This window comes from Ptychodera flava, chromosome 7, assembly GCF_041260155.1.
Source record: "Ptychodera flava strain L36383 chromosome 7, AS_Pfla_20210202, whole genome shotgun sequence".
Lineage (NCBI taxonomy): Eukaryota > Metazoa > Hemichordata > Enteropneusta > Ptychoderidae > Ptychodera > Ptychodera flava.
Genome location: NC_091934.1, coordinates 21,911,475 through 21,936,855, shown reverse-complemented (window position 1 = coordinate 21,936,855; position 25,381 = coordinate 21,911,475). Strand labels below are relative to the sequence as shown.

Below are 25,381 nucleotides of genomic sequence, written 5' to 3'. Positions count from 1 at the left end.
AGCGTTCGATACAGTCGACCATACAATCTTACTTGGTAAACTAAAAGCCATCGGTTTGTCAGATTCTGCCGTTAACTGGTTTTCGTCGTATCTCTCAAACAGAAAGCAACTTGTCGATGTATCTGGTGTTTTTTCTGATGTTCAAACTATAACTAGCGGTGTTCCATTTTAGGGCCCTTGCTATTCTTGATTTATGTAAATGACATGGAATGTGCTGTGACGTGTAAATTGTTTTTATATGCAGATGATTCAGCTTTGTTAGTTTCTGGTAAGAATACTACAGAGGTAGAGCAGCAGTTGAGTCATGAACTCTCGAGTATTAATGAATGGCTTATTGACAACAAATTGTCTCTGCACCTTGGAAAGACAGAGTCAATCTTATTTGCTTCTAAACGCAAGCTGAAATTTAACTCAAAATTGTCAGTTGTGTGTAATAGTACAGAAATTTCACAGAAAACATCAGTGAAATACCTTGGAGCGGAAATTGATCAATCGCTTGATGGCGAGTCTATGGCAAGCGTTGTTTTGAGCAAGGTAAACGCCAGACTCAAATTTCTCTATCGGAAATCTCAATATTTAGACTCAGACATCAGAAAATTATTAGTTTCCTCTCTTATTCAATGCCGTTACGACTATGCATGTTCATTTTGGTTTGCCAGTTTTACTAAGCGTACGAAATCGAGTTTACAATATTCACAAAACAAATTGGTCAGATTCGTTCTAGATTTACCTCCGCGAACACATGTTTCGACCAAGCATTTTAAAATGATTGGCTGGCTGCCCGTTGAACAAAGAGTACAGCTGCTAAACTAAATCACGTTTATAAAGCGATCAATAATACTGCACCCCGTTATCTCTCTGAACATTTCAATTTGACAATGAACTGCCATACGTATAATAGGGCCTACCAGATCAAGCTCATATTCTGTTCGTTCACCAGCCTTTCGTTCTCATGGTCAACATTCGTTTCAGATTACAGGAGCTAAGTTATGGAATAACATTCCTTTGAGTATTCACAACTCTAGCCATTGTTCTCAAGTTTTTAAAAAGAAGGTCAAATACTATCTGTACACAAAATTGGATGGCTAGGGTACCTGCGCCCGCTCTATTCGGCGTGTACAGATTGTTTGTTTGGTGGTTCCATTTTGTTATTTATTTGATATTCGGAGTGACATTGTCTTCATGTGATTTTTGTGTTTTCTTTTGAGGACCACAATGGAAATAAGTTTTTAACTTTTTGTGCAATCCTCGGCAAGTAATATTCAGTGGCGTTTCCTTTAATTGTAACATTGTAATTTGTGCTTGGTGTTATTTTATTTGTATTTCTGTGTATTTACTTTAACATTTTGTATTTTATCGTTTTTCTGAATATTTGCCTAATAAATTCAAATCAAAGCAAAATCAAAGCATAAGCGATGGGACATCGAACTGTTAACGAACGGTAGAAGGACAAAAGACGGACAGTCGAATGACGACGGACAATCACCCTATAGTATCTTATATGCCTCGCGTGACTAACAGAGGAGCTTATAATTTGCTTATAAGTGAGCTACATGCAGGCCTATATGATAGCGGCCATTCTGTCCACAAACCCGCATCTTTTAAACAGTCCGGGTCAGCTCCAAAATTGGAGACGCTATACCATAATATTTTCCCCCCTCCATTAGCCAATCAGCGGCCAGCGCGCCATCAGTAAAAATTGTATTTCCTGGCAACCTCCACATGCGTCCTTCGTTACGTACGCCATACTGTGTCGAACTCCCGCGCCGTATTCTGTCATAATGTCGAACAGTTGTGTGGCCACTCTGTCAAAACAATATTTCAAAATCGCGTACCAGTTTTATTCTGGCTAAGACAACCAAACCCATACATCGCTGTGATTCCTAGACTCTGGCTTGAAGTCCTGCGAAATGTAAATCGTGTACCTACACAGATCGTTCAGAATACCCCATTTGTATCGGAGATGGCAGCGATACAAATTCTACCGTATGGGGAACAGTTGTGTGGCCACTCTGTCAACACATTTTCAAAATCGCGTACCATTTTTAGTCTGCGTTTGACAACTACAAAACAGGTATCGTTTTAAAGCTCTGACATTGCTCTTCTTTCTTGCAAAATGTTATACGCGTACCTACACAAATAACCCTTATAACAGTATTTGTAATAGAGATGACGAACATCCACAAAATGATTCTCGGTACTTGAGCGAAATCGATAAACTTGGTGTAGAAATGAATCGTCAATATTTCGAATATTTGTTCACTAATCGGACTCCTTGTTGGACATGACCTTCTGCAGAACATGTGGATTATGTTGACTGTCGAAATTCGTCGAAATTCACAAGACAGGGGCTTAATAAGCGGCCCAAAACTGCCGATCACACTTGGTGGGTAATTTGTGACCCAGCGTGACCTGTACTTTATTAATGATGTAATCTGGTCGATGATTGGCTGAATGCCGGAATACATTATCATAATGAGTCTCCAATTTTGGAGCTGACCCGGACTGTTAAATATCACAGAACAATTTTATTTTCTTTAATTTCGGGGTCGAAAGGAAGTTTGTTCTAGGATCGAAACAGGGCTAAACTTAAATGTCCACATTTTATCAATATAAATGTCGTTGGCCAAAAGCGGTCAAAAGTCTCTTAAGCGAAAATAGCTTCAGCATCGTCCTTTCTTGATGGTTTCAGGTTCAGAGTAGGTAGCGCCCTCTTTTGACGAACAACCGAAGGGGACGCGTTTGGTCGTCAAGCTGCCGAATCCTTCTGTAAAACCCCCACTGATTGGTCAAGTGATTAGAATTTCGCTAATCAACACTCACGTTACATGAATGCTGACGAAGCCACATTAAAATGGCGGCGAGGGTGAAGAAACAGGGCAACTATGTTGGAGAAACGAGAAAACAGTTGCGAGAGGGTAAGAGATGGGAACACCCAACACTCTTTTTCCAATTAATGTAACTTTTTTGGTATGCGGGTAGTGGATTTTCTTGAAGACAAATAAGACTTCTCCGAGGTTCAACGGAAACCCCGGTGTTTACATTGCGCGTTGCAGATATGTCAATGAATAAAACACGAACTTGAAGTAGTGAAACCCTGCCTCGGATCGAATTGTTGTAGTCAGAAGCAGGGCCATGACGGTACAATCACCATTAGCACTTTATCTTCAAAGGATCAGTGTTCCATGATGGCATAATTACTCTTCTGTTGGTGACTGTATCATGATTTTACAGTGCATATATGCTAAATCATGGAGCTACCAAAAGACTATTAAATGGCTAGATTGAGAAAGTCTTGGATCACCATAGACCAGAGCAGAGGTTTCCGCTCAACAGTCTATGCTTGAATCATGATTGTGCCAGAAAACAGCCAAGCAGGGAAGCTGAAATTCCTTTCCCGTGTCCACTCACTAAGACCGTGATCCATTCCGCAAAAATTGAAATGGGTTATTTATGAACGGCAGATACTTGCTATAAAAACGTCTTTCAAAGTTCGTTAGCTGCAGTACAGTAACTGGAGGTTTTGCCTGGGTCTGGTTTTGCCGTCCGACCCAAATACCCAGGCAAAACCTCGAGCTACTGTACTGCAGCTATAAGTTCGTAAGATCATAGTATGGGGGTGAAAAATACTTCCATGCTCAAAAACTCTGCAAACATACTTTTTTCAAAGGTCTATGATAAGACCAAATGAGCTTCTACTAATAATCATGCACAATATTATCTGTGTACGATTAAAAACATTAATATGATGTCATCATTTGATGAGAGACTTCTGGACATAACTGGTAGATCAATCACCAGCACCCGAAAGCAATCATTGTGAAGATGCAGGGAAGCCGGGATAATCAAACAAGCAGATAAATAAATAGATAAAGAGAAAATGATAAATTGAATAAGAGTTTAAATAATTGATTGAATAACACAACATATTCAAGATGCAACGTCATTATCATTACTCAGTAACCTGACGTCACATCTCTTTTTGTTTATTCATTTATTGTTTTTGTTTATTTGTTTATCCTGTAGAGATCTGATGTCGCATCCAGTACATGTTGCATGTGTTGTTCACTCAATTATTTCAAATCCCATTCAATTTTACGTTTTCTGTTATATTTATTTATTTGTTTTTTAATTTGTTTGTTTGTTTGTTTGTTTATCCTGTCTTCCCTGTGGTGTAGGTTCTATTCCTGAAACATCGAAATGTGTGTTTCAGGGATTTCTCATTTCGTGTAATTGATTTATCAATGTGGAAGCTGAGTAATCGAAACCACCTTGAAACGTTTTGCAACACTCAGTCACTCCACTCCAAAATGAATACTCTTCTACTGCCAAGTTATCAAGGGAAAGCTTTATTTAGGGCTGTTACAAAAAGTATTATAGCATTGAGAAATATTTTTTTTTTTACATTCTGTTTGGTTTTATAGGTTATGGAAAATATATTTATTCAAATAGTTTCTACACATACGAAGGTGAATGGAGGGATGGCAAAAAACATGGTAAGTAACAGTTTAGAAAATTGATGCAGTGTTTTGAAATTGTTTTGATTTGCAGTTCTCACCTTGTTTTTTATCATCTTTTTGCATAAATTTGAAATTTGTCATTTGATTTCAGTGTAGCTTCTGTACGTCATTCATGAGTCTTGTTTTTTTTTTTTGCAAAGATAGGAAGTCAAGTGTGGTGTTTGTATGGGATCAAATTTAAATATTCAGTCATTGTTCAGGTCTTGAATATTTGAAGGGACAAATTTTAAAATTGTTTTCGTCAGTGACACATAGGTTATGTTCTTGTTTTGCCTTACACTGCTATGCAGATAAGAATGGACAGTGAAATTGATCTAAATGTTATCACACTTGTGTAATTGGTTTGTAAAGTTGTTCCAAAACTTGCCTCAGAAGTTGCCTAAAGGACCCAGTACATTGCAATACAAGGCATAAGTTTTGCCAACAGAATGCATTTGTAAATTATGCAGTGATGCTGTTGGCAATGGGTTCTTGTCTAGACTAGGATTCTCTTTTCAATAATAATATCGGATGTTAGAAATGGAAAAGACTTTGTTCGACCCTTGAGCTCTTTGACATGACTGTGGGAGCAGAAAAAGATACTGTATCTGACAATAACAGGAAAACTACTTAAAAATATGTTGAAAAATACCGGCAGTAGAGTTTGAATGTCACGATACAGGTTATCCCTTGAGAATATTTAATCCTTAGCCCTCATTCCATGTTGTGTCAAACTGTCAAGGTCATGGAAAACTGCTGATGAAAGATGGAAGTTACTACGAGGGTGAGTTCATCCATGGGGAGATTGCAGGGCACGGAACAAGGTACTGGAGTCACAACAAAAACACATACTCGGGTCAGTTTGAGAATGGGGAGCTCGAAGGGCATGGCGTGATGACGTACGCAGACTCATCCAGGTATGAGGGCGCTTTCCAAAGAAACAAGAGGGAAGGTAAGGAATGAAAGAAGAGAGGTGATATTTAGAAAGTGTCCCTCATAAGTTACAGAAGTATCCTATAGGAACTGATCCATAAGTGTCCTGTGGTCTGTAGAAATCCTATGCATTTCCATGATACAGTATTGAGTCCCGTGATCAAACCATGGGATTCCCATGGCATCTTTTTGTTAGCGACGCCATTCAACAAACATTAATGCCAGATTGCTGATAGCCTTGCCCTTATAAAGACTTTGATTCCTTTTGATTGGTTTGATTAGATCGATCTCCCCATCGTACAACATCTTCATTCTGTTTCAGCTGTCGCTGATAAATGTTGCCAACTACGAATTGTTGAAAGAAATTACAAATTTTTTCATATTCAATGCCAACATGTAAATGACATTCTTGTCAAAACTAATCATGGTAAACAAATTTGGGAAAAAGGGAGTCGTTTGATGACTCCGTGACTGAAAGGTCAAAAAACCTTCCACTGGTCACGGTCCCTCCACAACCATACACTGGCATACTGTACTTGAAGTTGAAGTGGTCTCCTTCATTTTGCTTGTGACAATCCATAAAATAGAGATTGCCTTTCATAGAAAAGGCAAAGTTCAAATGAAATTGTTTAACATTTCTTCAACATAACGTGTACTTTCAAAAATTATTTAATTCATAATTAAAATGTCCATGAAATTGTAAATTTTTTTGCATTCATAGATTTTAACATTTCCCGCCAAAACCTATCACAGGAAGATAAGCTTTTCTAAAACGTTCATGTCATCTACTGTAGGTATTGATGTTTTTGTTTAGGAAAGTGAAATGTTATTCTCTGGGCTTCAGGATAGAATTTCAGGGAATGCCTTTTTTCCAGTTAAGGTAGTATGCGCCTCGTAGGTGAAAGACATAAACTTTTGCTCAAACTTTCCTCAATGAAACTTTCAACCATCTCTTACCACATCAAGAACAAAAATAAAGTGACACTGTACAAAGTTTGGTATGATTCGGAGACAAAATGCCTATCATTTACCGATGTTTTAAATTCAAAATGGCCATTCCTGTGTTAACTCAATGGAAAAATAACATTCTTGATTTTCGAAAAATTAAGACTGTTAGAATGTTTCTTCAAGAGCTCTAAAGAAGCCCCAACAAGGGATAGACAGAAAAGTATAAGAAAAATTTGAGAGTTAAAATATCTGTATCCGAGGGACATGCTAATTTAAGCTGCCAAGTTGAATTCTGTTGAATTTAATGCCATTCTCACAAATTAAATTTGAAAGATTCATGAATATATCAAAGTAGCAAATTTCATTCCTTGGTACAGAATTAAGTGCTGTTAAAGTTTTAATCATTTTCTGTGTTTCAGGGCATGGCGAACTGACCGATGCAGACGGTGGTATCTATGAAGGATCATTCCACAACAACAAAAGGCATGGCGATGGACAGCAGACGTATGCGTAAGTAACTGTCATGGCTGGTGAATTCTGGGAAATAATTTGGAAAGTTATGATGCACATTTCCATAGTTTGATTCTGTTCCAATAACAACACTTTTAAATTTGAACACTTGTGTTGATGACACAAAGACTTTTTTATTTTCTTTGTGCTGAGATGTGAGATAGCATGCATGTTGGTAAGTAGTAGGCTAGTGATAGAGTCAGAGAGAATATATGTACACAACAATATGCAATGAACCATACAACTGAGGAAAAATAAATAATTATAATAATTATTTTTTATAATAAAAATAAACTTTATTTCAAGTAAATAACTTGTTCAGCCAATATAGCCAATCTTCCACAAGGCAGACGATCATTTGAAATGTGCAGTTGTTCGACTAGAATATCAAAAAATACAAAAGCTGGAGAGTACAAAACATAATCTAATCAACTGTCTTCGTTATGTGCCAGGTGACTGCCCTCTAAAGGTTTTTGGACTTTTTCAGAAATGGTGATCGCTACATTGGTGATTGGATCAACGGTCAAAGGCAGGGCAGTGGTGAGATGCATTTTCAGGACACGTCATTGTATGATGTAAGTTTTCACCTTTCACCCTTTGCTGTGGCATTTCAAATCTTGCCGGCTTTAATCTTGCCCACTTTGAACCACGTCTGGGTGTTGACCACTCATACCCAGTGCATGCCATGAAATTAATAGATACCATAGTCATCAACCACAGGTGTGTCTTGTTATTACAGTGATTGCCAATACCACCTCTGAACAGAGTCATGAAAAAAGTCAGCCACTGCAAACGCTCTTGACAAGCCATGCTTATTTGCAGCCATGGCTATTGCTGCCACCTTTGTTATCCACTATTTCCTAAATAAAGGAATTCATGTATGCAAAGTTTATTGATTTGTATCATTTGAATATGCAAATTAACTGATAATGAGTAATTAATCGAGAATGTTCATTTCTGGAAAATTGTGCGTTATGTACTGCCACCACCCAATTAACAATTCTCATGTAAATTAATCTGTCATAGCTGTAGAAAATATATTTCCTGTAATCATTTTATAGATAATAGCCAAGCTTCTCCTAAATATATTCATGATATCATATTTATATATTTATTTGTTCAGGGTCAGTGGAGGAATGACATGTTCAATGGTGAGGGTACATACATCGGTGTGTCAGGCATGTCCTACGAGGGCATCTGGATCAACGGACGTCCTGCCATAGAAGCCGACAGGCTGGTCTTTGTCGGGGAGCCAGTTATTGAACTGGTGCAAGGTACAACATTCAATGTTGCCGTGGAAACACGGAATGCTGAAGGAGAACTGGTGGAAGGTGAGTTTGTTGTGTTTGTGTACACATGCTGTCCTCTGTACATCTGAAAAGATACATTGACTGACGTTTAAGGTAGAATGCACCTTGGGGAAAGACGTTCGATATTTGGACTCTCAAACTTTCACAATATTCTTTTAGTGTACCACTTGTTAGGGCTCATTTTGAAGCTTATGGAGTAAATGGAGTTTTTAGTAGGAACTTTCTTTTCCCCAATAGAGATAACACAGGGATGGTGGCCATTTGAATGTCAAGTATCGGTAAATATCCGGTAATGAATTTCTCCGATACCCAAATTTGCACGATGACCCCTGATTTACAGTATATTCTTGATTTTGAAAGAAAATGGTTGAAATATTCCTTAAGGAAAGTTTAAGTCTTTCACTTTCAAGGTGCATACCACCTTAAGTCCTTTGTCCCTGGAGCATAGATGGATCTTTACAGAGAGGAAATTTTAAAAATTGTACTCACATGGAAAAATTTTACTCAAAATGCAAGAAGAGGATAGATTAGATTGCGTGACAATACATCCAATAGGACCATTTTGTCCTCAACATAGACAAACATTGTTTAAAATCAATGGATGAGTGATGCGTAAGTGATACTGTGTTTGGAAGAAAAACAATTACAAGTGTGCAAATTTCATCAGGCAGGCTTACTATTGGATACATCCCTGTCACATGATCTCTGCAAGGTGATCTCATTGGGTAGAAAGTAATGACCATGTCAAGCAGGGTGATCACAGACGCTGTTACTGACATGTTTCTTCACAGCCACCATGTGCAATTGTGTAACTTCTCTTTGTAGACAGATTGATGTAATATCAAGTGTAGGTTGATTTTTGCCGTTCAATTTTTTTCACAGATAACGGTCGGGAGATTCAAATTATCGCTGGGTTTAGACACTACACTCCAAGTGAAGGAACGCCGCTTTTCAACCTCATAGAAGACATCGAAGAGAAACCAACACCAACCCCATAGTGAGTGCTGATCTATTTAAGCATTATATTTTGTTTCATAGGATATCACAACATATGTTATGATATAACTCAATGCAGGTCAAGTTATTCATAATTTGTATTAAAATCAAGGCAGACAGGAGATCACTCTAGCACAAAATACCACTGTCATGTCAAGTCAGTGAAAATAATTGTTAGTAAACGATATGATTTGGCCATGTGTTGTGCATTACTAGTTTTAACCCTTTGGGTGCTGTTATTTTTCACACAAATATTTTAGTACAACATTCACCAATTTTTATGGATTTTTCTGTAATTTTTGTAAAATTTTAGAGCAAGTGAATATAACTTTTCAGTAGCTACAGTTTTTGATCAAAAGTCTGGAGAAAATCTGGAAAAATTGTATTGATCTACAAAAATTTTATCGGTTATATTTTGTAGAGGTGAAAAAATTAATTTTGGCGCTGAAGTGTAGTCAGACAGTTACAAAAATCACACAAAGTCAAATCTCAGATCCCATTCAGCAGTATGGAGCAGTCTGAAACTATAAATGGCTTTAAAGAAATCCTGAAAAGGCTAATAAGGTTTCTTTTGTTCTTGGCAGTGGTTATGATGTCGTCAATTATCCGCTGACAGAAGTTAACAACATGAAACTTGATGAGCGGCCACCGTCACCTGGCGGGAATAAATCTATCGGCAACATCGGTGACAGTTCATCAGCTGAAGTGAATCTTGAAGAGGAAGGAGAGGACGTTGTGACAGAGGACAAACCTATCGAAGGTGAGGCAATAAAACAAGCCAAGATTGTGATTTTTTATGTCTATTGGTTTCAATTTTACCGAAGAAATTATAGAAAAAACATTGTTGACATTTGATGGTGTCAGCTTAGTATACAGTGCACTCTCAAACACACTAGATTTCTGGACTCTACATAATTGAAGTGCAAATCTTGTGAAATTTCTAGGAGCTGTCCTTATATAGAATATGTAAAATTTTCTCAAGATGAACAGAATTGTATTGGCTTGTGGTCTACAGTCTGCTCCTTAGAGTTTAATACATTATAATAATTGTATTATGGATAGACTCATTAAGGTTACATACAGCTACAGTGTATGCAAATGAAAGATTCAAACCTTTGCTCATACTTTTCTCAAACAAAGTTAACCCTTTGAGCGCCAAAGTCAATTTTGGTCACCTTTATAAAATATAACCCAGTCAATTTTTTTCAGATTTTTGCCAAAATTTTGATGAGAAACTGTAGCCAATGAAATGTGATGTCCATTTGAGCCAAAACTATCAAAAAATTTCAGAAAAATTCATAAAAAATTGGTAAAATGTTGCAGTAAAATTTGAGTGAGAAAAATTACACAACTCAAAGGGTTACTCTTTTACCACCATGGTTAGGCCCAAACCCATTGAAATCAATGGTGATTATGGACCTGTTCATTTGAATCAGGGATGAGCAATTTTAAGCTGCTCACTATTGTCCTAATCAAGAATAAAAATCTGGGGTGACAGAGCAAATTATTGCTCCAACCCCAAATGATGTTTGAAATTGACATGGTCCTCATTTTCTGTGCTTGCTTCATGAAAAATATTAAACTTTCAAGTCAGCACAAGCTAGGCCAGAGAAGAATTTCCACTAGGACGAGATGTCCGCAGCACTTTAATGGTGTGAGTGAAAGGATTTGTATGTACGGTAGGGCATCACACGTTTGACTTTTCCAGGAGAAGCTACAGAAAATCCTGAAATCAGGGAACCTCCAAAGGAGGAAACGACCGGAGAAACAGCAACCCTACCACCAGAGGGCAAACCAATGGATGTACCGGTACCATTAGATGGGGACCAACCTGAGGGTGAGAATAACTCAACTCTGCTTTTTCTGTAATTTGAAAATTAAAAAATACTTCCTACCAGACCTTACCAAAAAAAGTGTTGATAAATTGAGAGCACTTTCATCAGCTAATATCAGTTGTGATACACAGCAAATCTAGCACAGCTTTTGTTTGAATTTTATACATATATTTACTTGAAGTTATCTCAGTTCCTTAATAATCTAAATGTGAGTAGTGGCCTCGGCAAATGCATTCAGTATTAATTGGTGTCTGGTCAACATCATTCAATCCAGTCTAGCTTGCTAGTCCTGCATGCACACTTTATATTACAAATGCCATGGCAACAGAATCTATAGGGGCAGTAGCTGTCCAGTGTCCAACATCTGTATGTATCTATGTGTGTGTCTATGTATGTATCTCTGTATGTATCTATGTATACATATATGTACGAATGTATGTGTGTGTTTTCATGTATGTGTGCATGTTTGTCTGTATGCAGTTCTGTCCGTGCCATACACTGTAACTACCAAATGTAGACCTTTGAAATTTTGCAGAAATAGTCATACTTGGTTGCAGAGCAAAGTCTAAATTAAGTCAAGTTGATCACATGACAAAAATGAAAATGAGCAAAATTATATAAACATCGATCAAAAATCTTAAAACTTAGAAACTAAAAATATTTGTTTTTCTCTTCTCTGATCCCAGTTACAGGGGAGGGACAAGCAAGTATGCCCATGGAAGTACCGGAACAGGAAACTCCAGTACCACCTCCAGTGAATACGCACAGATCAGACGAGGGGAAGACATCATTCCAGGTATTAAGAGGAAAAAAAACAGAAAGATTCAATCACAATGAAAATAGGATGAATGAAAGGTCTATGTGGATAGAGGAGTGATGAGAAAAAAGATAGATATTGTTGTGTTGAAAAGGAGAGAGAGAGAGAGAGAGAGAGAGAGAGAGAGAGAGAGAGAGAGAGAGAGAATGCACATGTGTCGGGAAGGCAAACTGATCTGACCTGTCAAGACTATTGTTGGTAAAGTGTTCTCATACAATATCATTAATGAAGTTTGGCTACAAAGCAAAGTTTATCATACCAGTAATGAAGTTTGAAATGTCCAATTGCAGAGTATCGAAATCTCCTGAATGATCCTGTTATGCACTATTTTATCGACAATGTATTGAGCAGTTCGTCAGTAAACACCAAAATTTTATATCCAAAATTAAGGACTGTTTGAAAGTATCCAGATATTACTACTTCTTCCCTGAGCTGAACAGCTAAGTTGTCAGAGCGTGGTTTGATACAATTTACAAATCTATTTGTGAAGAATTACATGTATGTTCTAACAGCCATGGTTGTATTCAACTCAAGCTAATTTCTTCATGTTGTAACCTACCTAATCCATATTTGCCTATTCTACATGTATTTATCAGATTTTGTCTTATGTTGTGTAACTAATTTTTGTTTTTTGTCCAGAAATCTAACAATCAGTATTAAGGGTGTACGATGATTCAAAATAAGTTACTTTCCCTCAAGAAAAGTGATTATGTAAATTTCACTCTAGCTTTAACCCTTACACCACCATGGTTTGGCCCAAATTCATTGTTATCAAAGGTGATTGTGGGTCTGTTTATAGGGAACTGGGGATGAACTGGTTTTAAAAAAAGAGAAGAACCGAACTTGATGAAATAAATTTTACCGGGTTGTAAAGTGCGATATCAAATTTAATCCTGTTATTTTAGTCTTTGGTTCAATGTACCTGACCATTTTAAATAGGATGGCTGTGCAAAAAACGTTGAAATTGGGTGAAAAGTAGTTTCTTTTACACCTGTACTTTGGAAATGGACACTTTTTTGAGTCAAATCGAAACTACCAATATAGAAACTACCAATACAATCTTAGGATACTGAAACAATTTGGTCAGTACATTTCAAATGTGCTGTGCTGCTGGAGTTCAAAATTACCCACTTGATATTGTTAGAACATCCTACCCAGCCCTCCTTCTATACTTAGCCCCTCCTACCCAGGGTTATCCTACGCAAGGTGACTAAAAACCATGAATTGTACAGGAATCGTACTCCCTTAATCTCTGATGTGAATTTACCTGTCTGTTTCTGTATATGCATGTGTCTTACTTGTAGGGTGTTCTCTTGCCAAGTGCTCCCCCCGGATATCGTCCCTTCTCCATTATGGATGAGGAGGAGATACTGCATGCTACCGAGTCATCTCTGAGTAGCACACGGGGTAGCCAGACATTTTCAGGTGGGAATAAAAGATAGGCTCGCTGTGTAGAACGACATCCAACCCCCCTGTATTATCTCTTGCTTTGTTTTGGAACAATCTGAGTATGTTTATGCTTGGATTGTTCCATTGTTCAGAGAGGTTGGGTTGGTACTTCGACTGGCAGGGATTTGGGTGTATGGCAAGCATAGGAAGTTTTACTAGAGGAAGTTGAATTGGATGTTGTGATGCCACCTCTGTCGTCTGTCAATCTAAACTGTCATGGCAGTTTGCTAAATGGCCATGACATTTATCCGTCACTCTAGATTCCATTATTGTCTGTCCTACCTAAACTATAGTAAGATGCCTAAAACACTGCAGGTCCATCCACACCTTCAACTTTTACAGTCCGTTTGTGTCCTCTTCACCATTCAATTTCCTTACAGAATGCTACTCACCCTATCTGCCTGGATGTCTGTCTATCTATTCAACTACCTATCTATCTACTATATCTGTCTGTCTATCTGTCCATCTGTCATTCTGACTTCCACTTTCCTTCACTCATGAAACCTTTTCACTTTTCTCAAGGTGGCATCAAATTAAAAATATTGTCACAAATTCAATGGAGAAAAACCATGAATGATAAATGGGTACTATTGATATAAGTTGCCTATGAATTCAAAAATGCTGTTTCAATATTTTGTCAATAAATCAAGAGACAGAAATTCACACATCGAAATTGTTGTTCCTCTGACATTGTTTCCTGTGCTTGTCTGGTAGCCAAGTTCCTGCTAATATATGCAAATGTATTCATATTACATCACCTGAACCCTTTCATATTTTGATTCCTTACCATGTCTTGCCATTGACCGGTCTCTAGGATCTTATCCTTCCGTCCGCACCCCAGGGATACATTCCTTTCACAATCCTGGACCAACTCGAAGAAGAGCTGCGGCCTAAGTCCCGGGGGAAGACCACCAACTTGGTGGCTGCGCTAAGGCTGGGAGCCAAAGTCGGCCGAAGCATAGGTGAAGTACTCACCCACTGGAGCCATGTAAATGGCGCCCTCGCTGGCAACTTTGCGTGCAGGAATCACCACATGGGGGTTGCATGGTCTCTGTTGTTTGGGGGAATTCTGTTTTTCTGTTGTAGGAATGCCACTAATAAATTATTGTAGGTGACTGAAAATCGAAAATATAAACATAAAATTAGATTTTTTCACCGTTCAACATTATCGTCATGGTTATAGGGAGTGTGTTTATCCATTCAGTTCACACTCTTAAAGTAAACCATTGCATCTAGGTGGCATTTATAGTAAAACCTAATACCAGAAATTCATCATTTAAATAGATTGCTTGAAGTAATAATTGTTATAACAATTCATCAAATGTCAAAGGTGTGTGATGTTTGATTTAAAAAAAAAAACAATTTCAGAGCTTCTAGAAACTTTGTCTCCAAAACAGCAAATGATGTAACTAGATTCGAGCAAAACATTATTTAAAATTCAAGGCACAGGTACAATTGACAACTAACAAAGAAGGCCAATCACCAGTTAACAAACCTTCAGAATTAAACCTATCCAGCTCCTCGTGAAAAAAGAAATCAAGACAGAAAAAAGTATGTGGATGCTCTGAGATTGTGTAACCATAGCAAGTGTTAAGAGGGAAAGACAATGATAAATTTGTGTCTGATATCACATAGACACGGTGTGTTACCTAAAGAGACTATAACTGCAACTGTTTACAATGTTATCACTAGTACATCTACATTTCCCCCTTCCCTTCCCTAAAGTGTGTTGAAATATAAAGTATTGACCTTGCCAACACAATTTATTTCACACTTTATGCAGTATTAATTTGAAAATTCAAGTTTGCAACAATAATATTGGAGATAACACAATACAGGCTGTCTTCAAAAGTGAAATACAGGGTATTTGGATATGGTTTTGGCAGTGGAACAAGATTGTATTTTACTAAAGAGAAGAAAAAATAATGAGAAACAGATCAAAAGTTACTGAGTCTGAATGATTGATCTAAGAACAAGCTTGATTCTATTGTACTTAGTTTTAATATAAGGAAGAACCATATCACCCATAAATGAATTTTAAGAGTGATCGTGGCAGTTTGGTTCCATGCAGGTTTTCATTTTTTTTCACAATATTTAATATTAGGGAGCAAATCTCATGAGTTTGTCATCAACTGAACAATCTACCGAGTGGAACTAAAAATAAGTAGGCAAAAATTCCGTTAAAGTCTGATTTCATCCAAATTCTGCTGAAATAAAGATACTTGTAACCAAAGAGCTCAGTCTGATGGAAAATTTTGATAGGAAACAATAACTTTTGAAAACTGTCTCTTTGCAAATTGTCCGATAGTTCCATATTTGCCAACATTCCCTTTCCAGTTGATTTCCTCAGACGATTTAGAATTCTCAAACCATCCCTTCGCTTTTGGAAATTGTGATGCTACAAATTTATGTAAATAAAAATCTGAAAATATATTAGAATACTAATGAGGATGTATGCATATGATTTGCATAATGATCATCAAGGAAACAATAATGAGTTTGTACTACTTGGATGGTGTAAACAGTGTAGACAAGTTTGCTCAATAGTTATTTCATCAAATCAGATCACATTCATAACATATTACACGTACGTTAAGGTAATAAGGTTAGGTATGTATGTGTGTTACACATCTTAACCAGACGAAATGTGTTACTATAGCTTGACAATTTTGATTATACCTTTAAATTTTTTTGGCGGGAAAATTTTGATCAATCTCTTTATTGACATATCAATTATTTTTCACGACCAAGTAACCCTCATGCAAAGGTGATCCTGCAGCTAGATGAAGGGTCAATTGCATTGTTCCTCCGCGTGGTGTGCTACCTTGCATGCCTCCAGCTTACAGTGTGTGGATTGCCTTATATGGTAGTGGTAATGCATGAATGCCATGGAAACACATTTGCATAATAATGTCTGTTTGAGAATAACATTCCATATTTGGTTGTGGTGAATAACTCATTTGCATGTATGTGTTGATTGACAAGCATCTGCACCAATGAGGATCTGCCATCCTCACATAACCACTCCTGCACTCACAAATATTTGCACCATCATGGATAAACAAAATATATCTGTGTGCAGTAATCTCAGCGTCTTCTGGTAAACTTTTGTTTTGTAGAGTCTGTAGGAAAGTAAATTTCCTTTCCTGTTCATACTTTGTGAAACCTAACCTGTTATAATGAGCTTTTAAAACAGTACCCACATGGTCTTCTTTCCAAAGTTTGGTTTCATTTTTTGAAGAAATTCTTTCTAGTTTATCAGTAAGAAGTATTAGATTGTCTCTGTCTCTTGTACGTACAGTTTCTATAACTCATGGTTTTTGATGCCTTTTTGCTTGTTTTTTTTTTACCAATATTTGTTGTTTTTGCCTTAATAAGAAATTTGAATCCTACAACACATCAAAATATAGTTTCTGTTTAACAATTGTTTGTTAAGTAATTGTACCATAAAATTTAGGTATTTTTGAATTTTCTCTTTCATTTTTTATAGTTTTTAACTCTTTTCAATTAAAGTCATCATTTCATGAAGAAAATTCCACAGATTAACGCAATACCTCACCCCTTCCCCAAACAATTAATAATCCCACAATGCACCAGTACCCCTACCCCTACCAATCACATACCCGCACAGTTTTCATTCCCAATGTAATCTTTCACAGATACAATCTCACCTATACTCCAGTTCAAGTTCACACACATACCCAACAAGTATTTTTGACAGTTACGTTTTATTTGATCCATCGCATGTTGATTTCAATAGTATTATTTTTTTTCTTTTGTCACTGTTTTGTGTTTGTTCATTGCATGCGTGCATGCACACTCATTGATTGCTTGGGACCCCGTCGAATGGTAAGCTACACACGTACCATTATCCCCTGAATATCAATACCGCTGTTACTTACTTCAATCCATCAAGATCTCAAAATCAACTTCTCTGTCAACTCACCATCTTGTCATTCATACTCATTACCTGTACAGTCCCTTCAGCACCAAAAATTCATTCATCAAAATATTTTAGATTCTTTTTATAATCATTTTTGTATATATAGTAATTTTTTACTCATCAAAGATATATCAAATTGTTTGTCTTTATTTCCCTTTTTTCTCGCCATCAAATCTCAGGAAAGAGTCAAAAGCGTATGTCATAAATGATGGAGACATTCCAGACTTGATTTATTTTTGTGTTGCTTAATCTGTTTTTCTTTCTTTAATTATCAAATTTTTAAATTTTGTTCTGAAAGTATTAGAACCTTTTGGGGTCAGGGGTCACTTAAACATACCGAAATTGAATCCAGTTAAGGAGACATCAGTTTTGAAAAGAGCCCCCACAGAGCTGGCATGTTACAGGCAACTGAGTTGATAAATCACGCTTGACCTTGGAGCTTGGACTGGTTCATGTGTCCGTCTTTTTGTATATTAATGTTCAACATTGTCATATGTTTACCATGTTTCTCCAAGCTCCTTCAAACTCTTAAAAAAATGTATTGGCAAATTGTCTTCCATGTTTAACCTTTATGTTGTGACCTTTTACATGAGTCAAAGGTCATAGAAACCTTTGACCTACGTACAGGTGTACATGTATTTTGTATATATGGTTGTGGCAAAGTTTTTCACATAGTTCGTTGACCCTTACACCCTTACTTCCCCGGGCCTAAAGCAAAAGGGCAGAACAGCTTACTGCTGCCTTGGAAAACAACTGTTGCATGCTAGGAACACCAATTACCCACAATGCCACGGGCAAGTGGCAAGAAAGTATTGCAAGACTGCAAAACTTTGATCTATGCACCATCATCACCCAATTCTTGTATCCACAGAGAGACACAATATTCTTTACGTCTGGAATGGCTCATTTTTGCTTGGAATAGGGGTGAAAGGGTACAAGTGGCATGATCTGTAAATAATCATTGTTTTCAATTTCTCTACTTCCGTAAATATGTACATTTGAATGTTTAATTTTTGGAGGACTCAACCTGCCTGACAGTGTAACTAGTCTGATGTTCACAGTAATTTTCAAAATTGCCATGGTGATAAAGTGTCACTTGAATATGACAGCATATATACAATTAAAATAGGAGTGAAAAATATGGAAAAAAAATGAAATTTAACCATGATGAGGTCATCAAAAGTCAGTCGTAATTGGCTGATTTGGTATTTGTCTTATTTGCATATCAATTATGTTATGAGACATTCTCTCCCATAATGCCACAGAATACTAGATGTTGAAAACTTTGCCATGACTTCAAATCACCAATGCATGAAAGTACTGAACTTATCTTTTGTCACCTTTCTCTCATTCTGTCTATCATCACCATTGTCATCTTTTGCACTGTCAGATGATAATGACTCACTCGATGATGATGATCTCCAAGGTAACGGGTCACCTGACCCGATCGTCTTACATACTATGGTTAAAAAAAAGGTCATGAAGTTCTTTCAGCTGTGTGTGAATGCCATTGTTTTAATGCTTGCATCGAAGAGAAATTTCAAACACAGGTTTTTAACCTGTTCCCCCCACATTTCAGCAAACTTTGGAATGGTCCTTATACTGTTCTTCTCTGATGGATCAATCCATTTTGCAGTGAGATAGGGATGACCAGGTTAATACCCCTGTTGTTGTCAAACTTTCTAATTTGGTGTGAAATTCGGTTATTCACCATCAAAAAAATTTTAATGTCAGATTTTTTGATAAATCCTGATGTAGAATCAAAGAAAGTGTTTGACAAATTTTACTCTGGAAGCGAAAATATCAGTACCATGAAAAAAATTACAATTGTGTAAAATATTTCACTTTATTTATTTCCCTTTGCATGATCTTGATAAAAGTTTTAACTTCTCAGTAGGACCTGGTTAAAATTGTTTGTTAAAAGTTTTTTTTTTCCTGCAGTGTCAATAAAGGCATGGTTTTGTCTGATTCGTCTGTTGTAATGCACTGTGTCTAAAATCACCAGCATGGCCATGGTACTGACTGAAATCAGTACTGAAAAGCTACATTGTCTCAACATCCTGTAATCATAAATTTTAAATACTGTTCAAAATCAGCATGTTTGGCCAATTGTGCAAATAAGGGAATCAAAGTATGTGAAATTTCACCAATGCACCATTAGATTTATTGGAGACACTTGAAATATATAGGGCTAGTTCCATTTTTGGAATAATTACTTCCATATAAGGACTTGCCATCTCCATAATAGGAATTACCGTCTCCATAAAAGGAATGTCTGCTTCAGCTATTTTCATATTCAAAATAGATTCTTCACCATTAGAAATTGCTACGTCCTTGTACAAAAGAATTAAATCATACAAAAAAAGTAGACAATAAATTACAACTCAATGTCCAGCACCAAGAAAAGTTTTAGATTTGTGTCTTTCTGTTTATCAGGAATGTAGTTCTATACATGTGCATTAGTTGTCTCTGTGCTGTGGACTTCAGAAAACATAATATTTTGAACCAATTGTTTGTCCTTGCATTCAAGAATTAGTCAAATTTTTTAAGGTAGTATGCACTTCGAAAGTAAAACACTTAAACTTTTGCTCTAACTTTCCTCAAGGAATCTTTCAATCATTCTCTTTCAAAATCCAGAATAAAAACAGGCGGTCACCATGCAAATTTTGGTACTAGAGAAACAAATTACCCAAGATTTACAGATATTAGAAATTCAAAATGGCCGCCATCCCTGTGTTAACTCTATGGAGAAAAATAAAAATTTTGGAATTTCAAAAAACTAAGCCGGTGAAAGTTTTCTTTCACCAAGAGCTTTAAAATGAACCCCCACATGTGGTACATCAGAAGAGAATTGTAAAAGTTTGAGAGTCCGAATGTCTGTCCCGGAGGTGCGTTCTACCTTAATGAACTTTGGAGACAATGTGACTTTCTATGTAAAATCTGGCATTTTGGTGGATGAAGATTTGGTGCGTTGCAAGAACCTGGCTCCTAGCCTTACAATGACAGTAATGATACAAAAAAAAACAGCAAGCCCCTACTTCATATCACACAGCTGAAAGAACTCCAGTGACATGAGACTTTCACCCCTCCGGTCGCCGTATTGTAGAATGATCCCATTGTTCCTGCCCTGATGGGTTATTCCACTTTCTGAGATACAGGGTTGGAAGAATGCTCTGATAAAACTACGTATATGTAACATGGAAATAACATACCGGTAGACTGTTGGTTGTAAAATCAACATTTATTAGTCCAAAGTGTGTGTTCTGACATTTGACCTTTGACCTAGTTTTTTTCCCCACTCCATAGTACTTGTAATGTTCATTCCATTGCTAAAAAAAATTAGCACGGTAAATGCGGTAGATTAGATCGCTTGGCTGGTAATATTTTTTATAGCTTTGCATCTCTGCATATGAATACAGCATTAAAAAAAATTGTATAACAAGGTATTTAAAAGCAAGGTGGTGGGACAGCTAGACACCAAGTATATAGTGTAACAATAGGCAGCTTAGAATGAATGCTTTAATGTTAGTGCATAAATACATTATGAGCTGATACTCTGTGAAAAAGACAATGGTGAAGTTATTTTGCTGCTGTTTCTGTAACTAAACCATTTACAAATCAATTTCAATTTTTATCATATGGGAAATATGTCATATAATTATGCAGAAAAGGGAGTTGCTACTTCATAAGAGATTTGTTCTCACAAAGTATCTGTTTATGATTTGTGATAATTTTAAAATGTGTACGAACAAAGTGAGTGAATCTTACAATACTGTGTTATCGTATTCCATCTTCTGTTATATGCCTTAAACTCAAAAAAATTTCCATCAGAGTAAAAGAAAAATTGCAAAACTGTAAAGCTCATTCCTTATATAAGTAGTATATTGATAGAACTTTTCACAAAACTAATGAAATGCAACATTGTTTTGAATTTGTTAATAAACAAGTTGTTTATCGTAAAGATTTTGTTTATTGATCTGATAAATCTTATCATCTGTGTTCGGCAACACAGTCAGAAAAAATCTATTACATCACATGCTAAACAGTATTTTTAATATAATCATGATATCAGGGGATTTATTGAAATTGAAATATTTATTGCTATTAATATTTTTTTATCAAGTTTTGCAAGATCATTCACTTTGGTTTCTAGATTTGCAGAAGGCTTGTAATAAATTCATTTTGTTTTGCTGATGTTTGTACTTTGCATGATTTCTCTTTGAACAGACAATGAAAATGTAGATCCAACAAAGTTGGACACCAAGGAGAACGCCAAGATAGATGCCAGACTGGCAAAACAGAGACGAGAAAAGACCTATGGTGATGAGAGATTTGCAAGGCCAGGTGAGATACATGGGCTATCTTACCTCTTTGATGTTGATATTTGGTATGGTCAAAGTGATTTAGAGAGTCAGTGGGGCTTGCTTACTGTGAAAATAGGGGTTGGAATTTAGTCAAAGCAAAATCTCTGAAATTCAGTTTTTCATGAACTTCATAATGAGTCAGAAAATATTATTTGTACCGTACTCGTCCGAGTATAAGCCCCTGCTCGTGTATAAGCCCCCCTACTGATTTTAGAGGATTTTAGAAAATGCATTACATCCGTGTATAAGCCCCTACCCTATTGTAACTCAAATACAGAAAGGTTAGGAGAGTACATTTGGTCATTTAACGTGGTAAAATTAATTTTCGATAATAAAGAAACTATTAAAAGATGTTAAAACAATGGGAAACTGGAGTTCCCTTGACAATATCGTAAGGAAAATGACACGTTTTTCCAGTACTATCTTGATTCTTTGACCCTACTCACCCCCGTCGCCTAAATAGAATAGTCTCACTCACGTCCGCCATTGTTTATTTTCATTCACGGCCACGATGTTTTCAAGCTTGAAACATGCAGTTTCTTTTGTTTGGAGCAATTATCCTTTCATTTGTGAAGACTTTTCCTGGTGACTATTACAATTTTCACTGCTATGTTGTTGTTTTCACAAGATGTAGACAGTTTGATATTGGAAATTGAGTTGCCTTTCTATGTGGGCAATGCATGCCTGTTCACATATACTGTTGATCAGCAGCATACATGACGTCTTTTTTTCAAGTTTGGGGTTTTTTTCGATGCTGAAATTTAACCAAAATGTCACTTCTGTATTCAGAGATTGTACAATCAATTTCTTTGGATGTGAAAGTCGATTTTGAAAGCGATAGAAAGATCAAGTGGTGTTGAAAAAAATCATGCATAAAATTAGCATAAATTAAGCGTCCATGCCAGATAACATGGGGTTGCTCGAGTATAAGCCCCTCCCCTAGTTTTACCGCTGTTTAGTGTTGCCGAACCTGGGGCTTATACTCGGACGAGTTTATTTATTTGTGTATTTGTGACTTCTTACATGATACATTACTAGTAAGATGATATACGATAACAGTGAGATATGTACAAATGTTGTCAAGTAGATAGGCTTTGTTACAGGACAATAACCAATTGCCAGTTAAGTATTATGAACAATTACCCCATGATATAACCATGGTAAATCAAAAGTTACTGCTCCCATTTATTGTGACTGAAATTTATATAATAAATTATTGCTTTTATTTGACCTGCTCCCAAGCCTTTTGGTAAAATAAATTTCCTTTCATTGTCTATGGGTATCGTTTTTATTTCCGCAAATTGTTGTGTGAGCCGGCAATGATAATGAAAATGGCAGAAACTGTAAAATATTTATAAAGTTTAAACATGTATATTGCACATTATATCAGAAAAAGTCACCTCAAACAGTTTGAGGCCTCTGATTCATAATGGTCACCATATTTTTTGTAACCTTAACTGTTTCATATGTTTTGTGTCAAAGATTAATGGTTGCAGTTTGTCAGCAACAATTGGCACTGTAGCACACACTACAACTGTCTCTGAAGTGATTCTGTAGCTGTCACAGCAATGATCAAACAATTATTATTATTTCTGTTTTCTTTTCTTTTAACAATTATATTTTTTTTCTTGCCAATGCTTGTACAGGTGAATATGTCGTAATGGCGCAGGACGTCACCAATCCTCCCTTCCTGGGCAGGACTTTACAGCCAGCGTATATGCTCATCAAAGTCACCAATGCCCTGGAGAAGCTGAAACCGACAACCAAGAAAAGCAAGAGCTCCACCAAGAGGAGCAAGACAAATGTGGACAAGTCATAAGAATAGTACCAACGGTGGCAAAAACTGATGAGTTAGGGGTGACTTTCTGTGAGTTGGATCAATTTGCACTGAACTAGGGAGCCTTGTGCAATTTGAGAGATAGGTAAAGTCCCTAGGAAAACCTTTTTTTAAGATCAAAATCATCTGTACTTGCCTATAGTAAGTCAAATTATCCATGATAGTGTGAACTTGTTTATAATCGGAATGTGTCAAACATAATTTCCTAGAATCATTACTTGAAAAAGGGGAAAGTTCTGTACAGCTGAATTTTGTAAAAAAAGTGTTTGGGTGAAAAATTATTGTAAATACACCAAGGCTTCATTTATTTATGTGTATACTTTTGGTACATCTTGCTTTGTATGCTTTGGATACATCATGCTGTGTATACTTTGGATACATCATGTTGTGTATACTTTGGATACATCATGTTGTGTATACTTTGGATACATCACCATCATGTTGTGTATACTTTGGATACATCATGCTGTGTATACTTTGGATACATCATGCTGTGTATACTTTGGATACATCATGCTGTGTATACTTTGGATACATCATGTTGTGTATACTTTGGATACATCATGTTGTGTATACTTTGGATACATCATGTTGTGTATACTTTGGATACATCATGTTGTGTATACTTTGGATACATCATGTTGTGTATACTTTGGATACATCATGCTAACTTTTGTGAAAATATCTGCCATTTTCATATTTTGCGACTAATAAATTTTCAGTGAATATTTCTGGAAGACTTTTTAACCCTTTTACCACCATGGTTTGGCCCAAACCCATTGTTATGAATAGTGTGGACTCTGTTTTACAGGGGTGAACAAGTTAGCCCTATGATTTTTCTGAAGTCAGTTTCAAAATGTATACATGTTTGTATGAATATTTTGTAAATATTTTTCATGAGAAAATCACTGTCCGTCCTGTAAACTTTGTCATTGTATTATCACATGTATGCCAGGAGAAAATATTTTTGAATAATTGACACAGAAGTTCTTGTCTAAAGGAATTTTTGATTAATTAAAGAATTTGTAATATGCATTAGAAATGTATTGTAATTGCATTATTTCAGGTTTGTTTGAGATTGTGGTGCCTTGATACATTCCAAGAACGCTCTTTTTTGTTTTACTTTTTCTGTTTTGTTTTGTTTTCTTTACAACAACTCTCTGCAACAGGAGTCCACATTTTATTCAAGCAAAACCTACAACTTCGTCAGTTGGAGTTGAAACCCTAAGGCTCCAATCCTGAAACTGAATTCAACAACTCATCACTTGCCAAAACAGTGTATGCTACTTAAAAGAGTTTTACAAAATTGGCAATACTTGAAGGTTAAAATATTCCATCAAATAAATCTCCAATTAATCTCTGAAAATTTGCGTGTAAGAACAGCAAATTTGGTAAAAAGTAAATGATTTCATTTGGTCACAGTTTTTCATTTGAATAAGAGTCTAACTGTGTAAAATTTACTTCAGTGTTATTGTACGATGAAAGTTTCATTCACTGCAGGAGACATGAATGGTTTTACATATTGATTTTTAAATGATTTTCGTGAAAAACTCTAACTTTTCATGATTTGTAGAAAATCAAGCATGATGACCCCATCATTTTTAATCAATATTAAATCATTCCCATATGCCAAAATTCAAAAATCACTGATAACAGTTAAGTCTCATGGTCTTAATGGTCTTCCAAGCGTTTCTCTCTGGCCTGATATTTTACAAGTATGTACTGTCATTTGCGTCAGATGACCCAAACCCTTCTTCAACTACATCGGAGTCCGAGCTATCTCTGTCAGTATGCCCGTACGTAGGCAGGGCTCGAAATTAGCAGTCGTCCCGCGTCCACAGACCACCAACTTTTCCCTGGGGCTACCAAAAGCCATGAAATGGTAGCCCACACGGACTACCAAAGCCTGGGACATGAAATTCAGTCCGAACAAGAACTTT

General features: G+C 36.4%; 1 protein-coding gene across 10 annotated transcripts; it reads left to right on the top strand.

The window, feature by feature from the left end:
• The first annotated feature begins 2,779 nt into the window (after positions 1-2,779).
• Positions 2,780-24,483, top strand: LOC139137017 (MORN repeat-containing protein 1-like). 10 transcript variants are annotated; one of them, XM_070704923.1, is made up of 14 exons: positions 2,780-2,918; positions 4,425-4,496; positions 5,242-5,451; positions 6,800-6,890; positions 7,378-7,465; positions 8,014-8,221; positions 9,083-9,197; positions 9,781-9,956; positions 10,905-11,033; positions 11,724-11,827; positions 13,153-13,273; positions 18,631-18,666; positions 21,468-21,584; positions 23,251-24,483. In XM_070704923.1, exons 1-14 carry the CDS (start codon positions 2,855-2,857, stop codon positions 23,421-23,423), a joined length of 1,704 nt encoding a protein of 567 aa, XP_070561024.1. In that variant the 5' UTR covers positions 2,780-2,854; the 3' UTR covers positions 23,424-24,483. The 10 variants fall into 10 exon arrangements, 9 of the variants coding, with proteins under 9 accessions (XP_070561024.1, XP_070561023.1, XP_070561026.1 ...); XM_070704922.1 differs by having other exon boundaries at positions 11,718-11,827; XR_011553290.1 differs by lacking the exon at positions 18,631-18,666 and having other exon boundaries at positions 13,153-14,259.
• Positions 24,484-25,381: the final 898 nt, after the last annotated feature.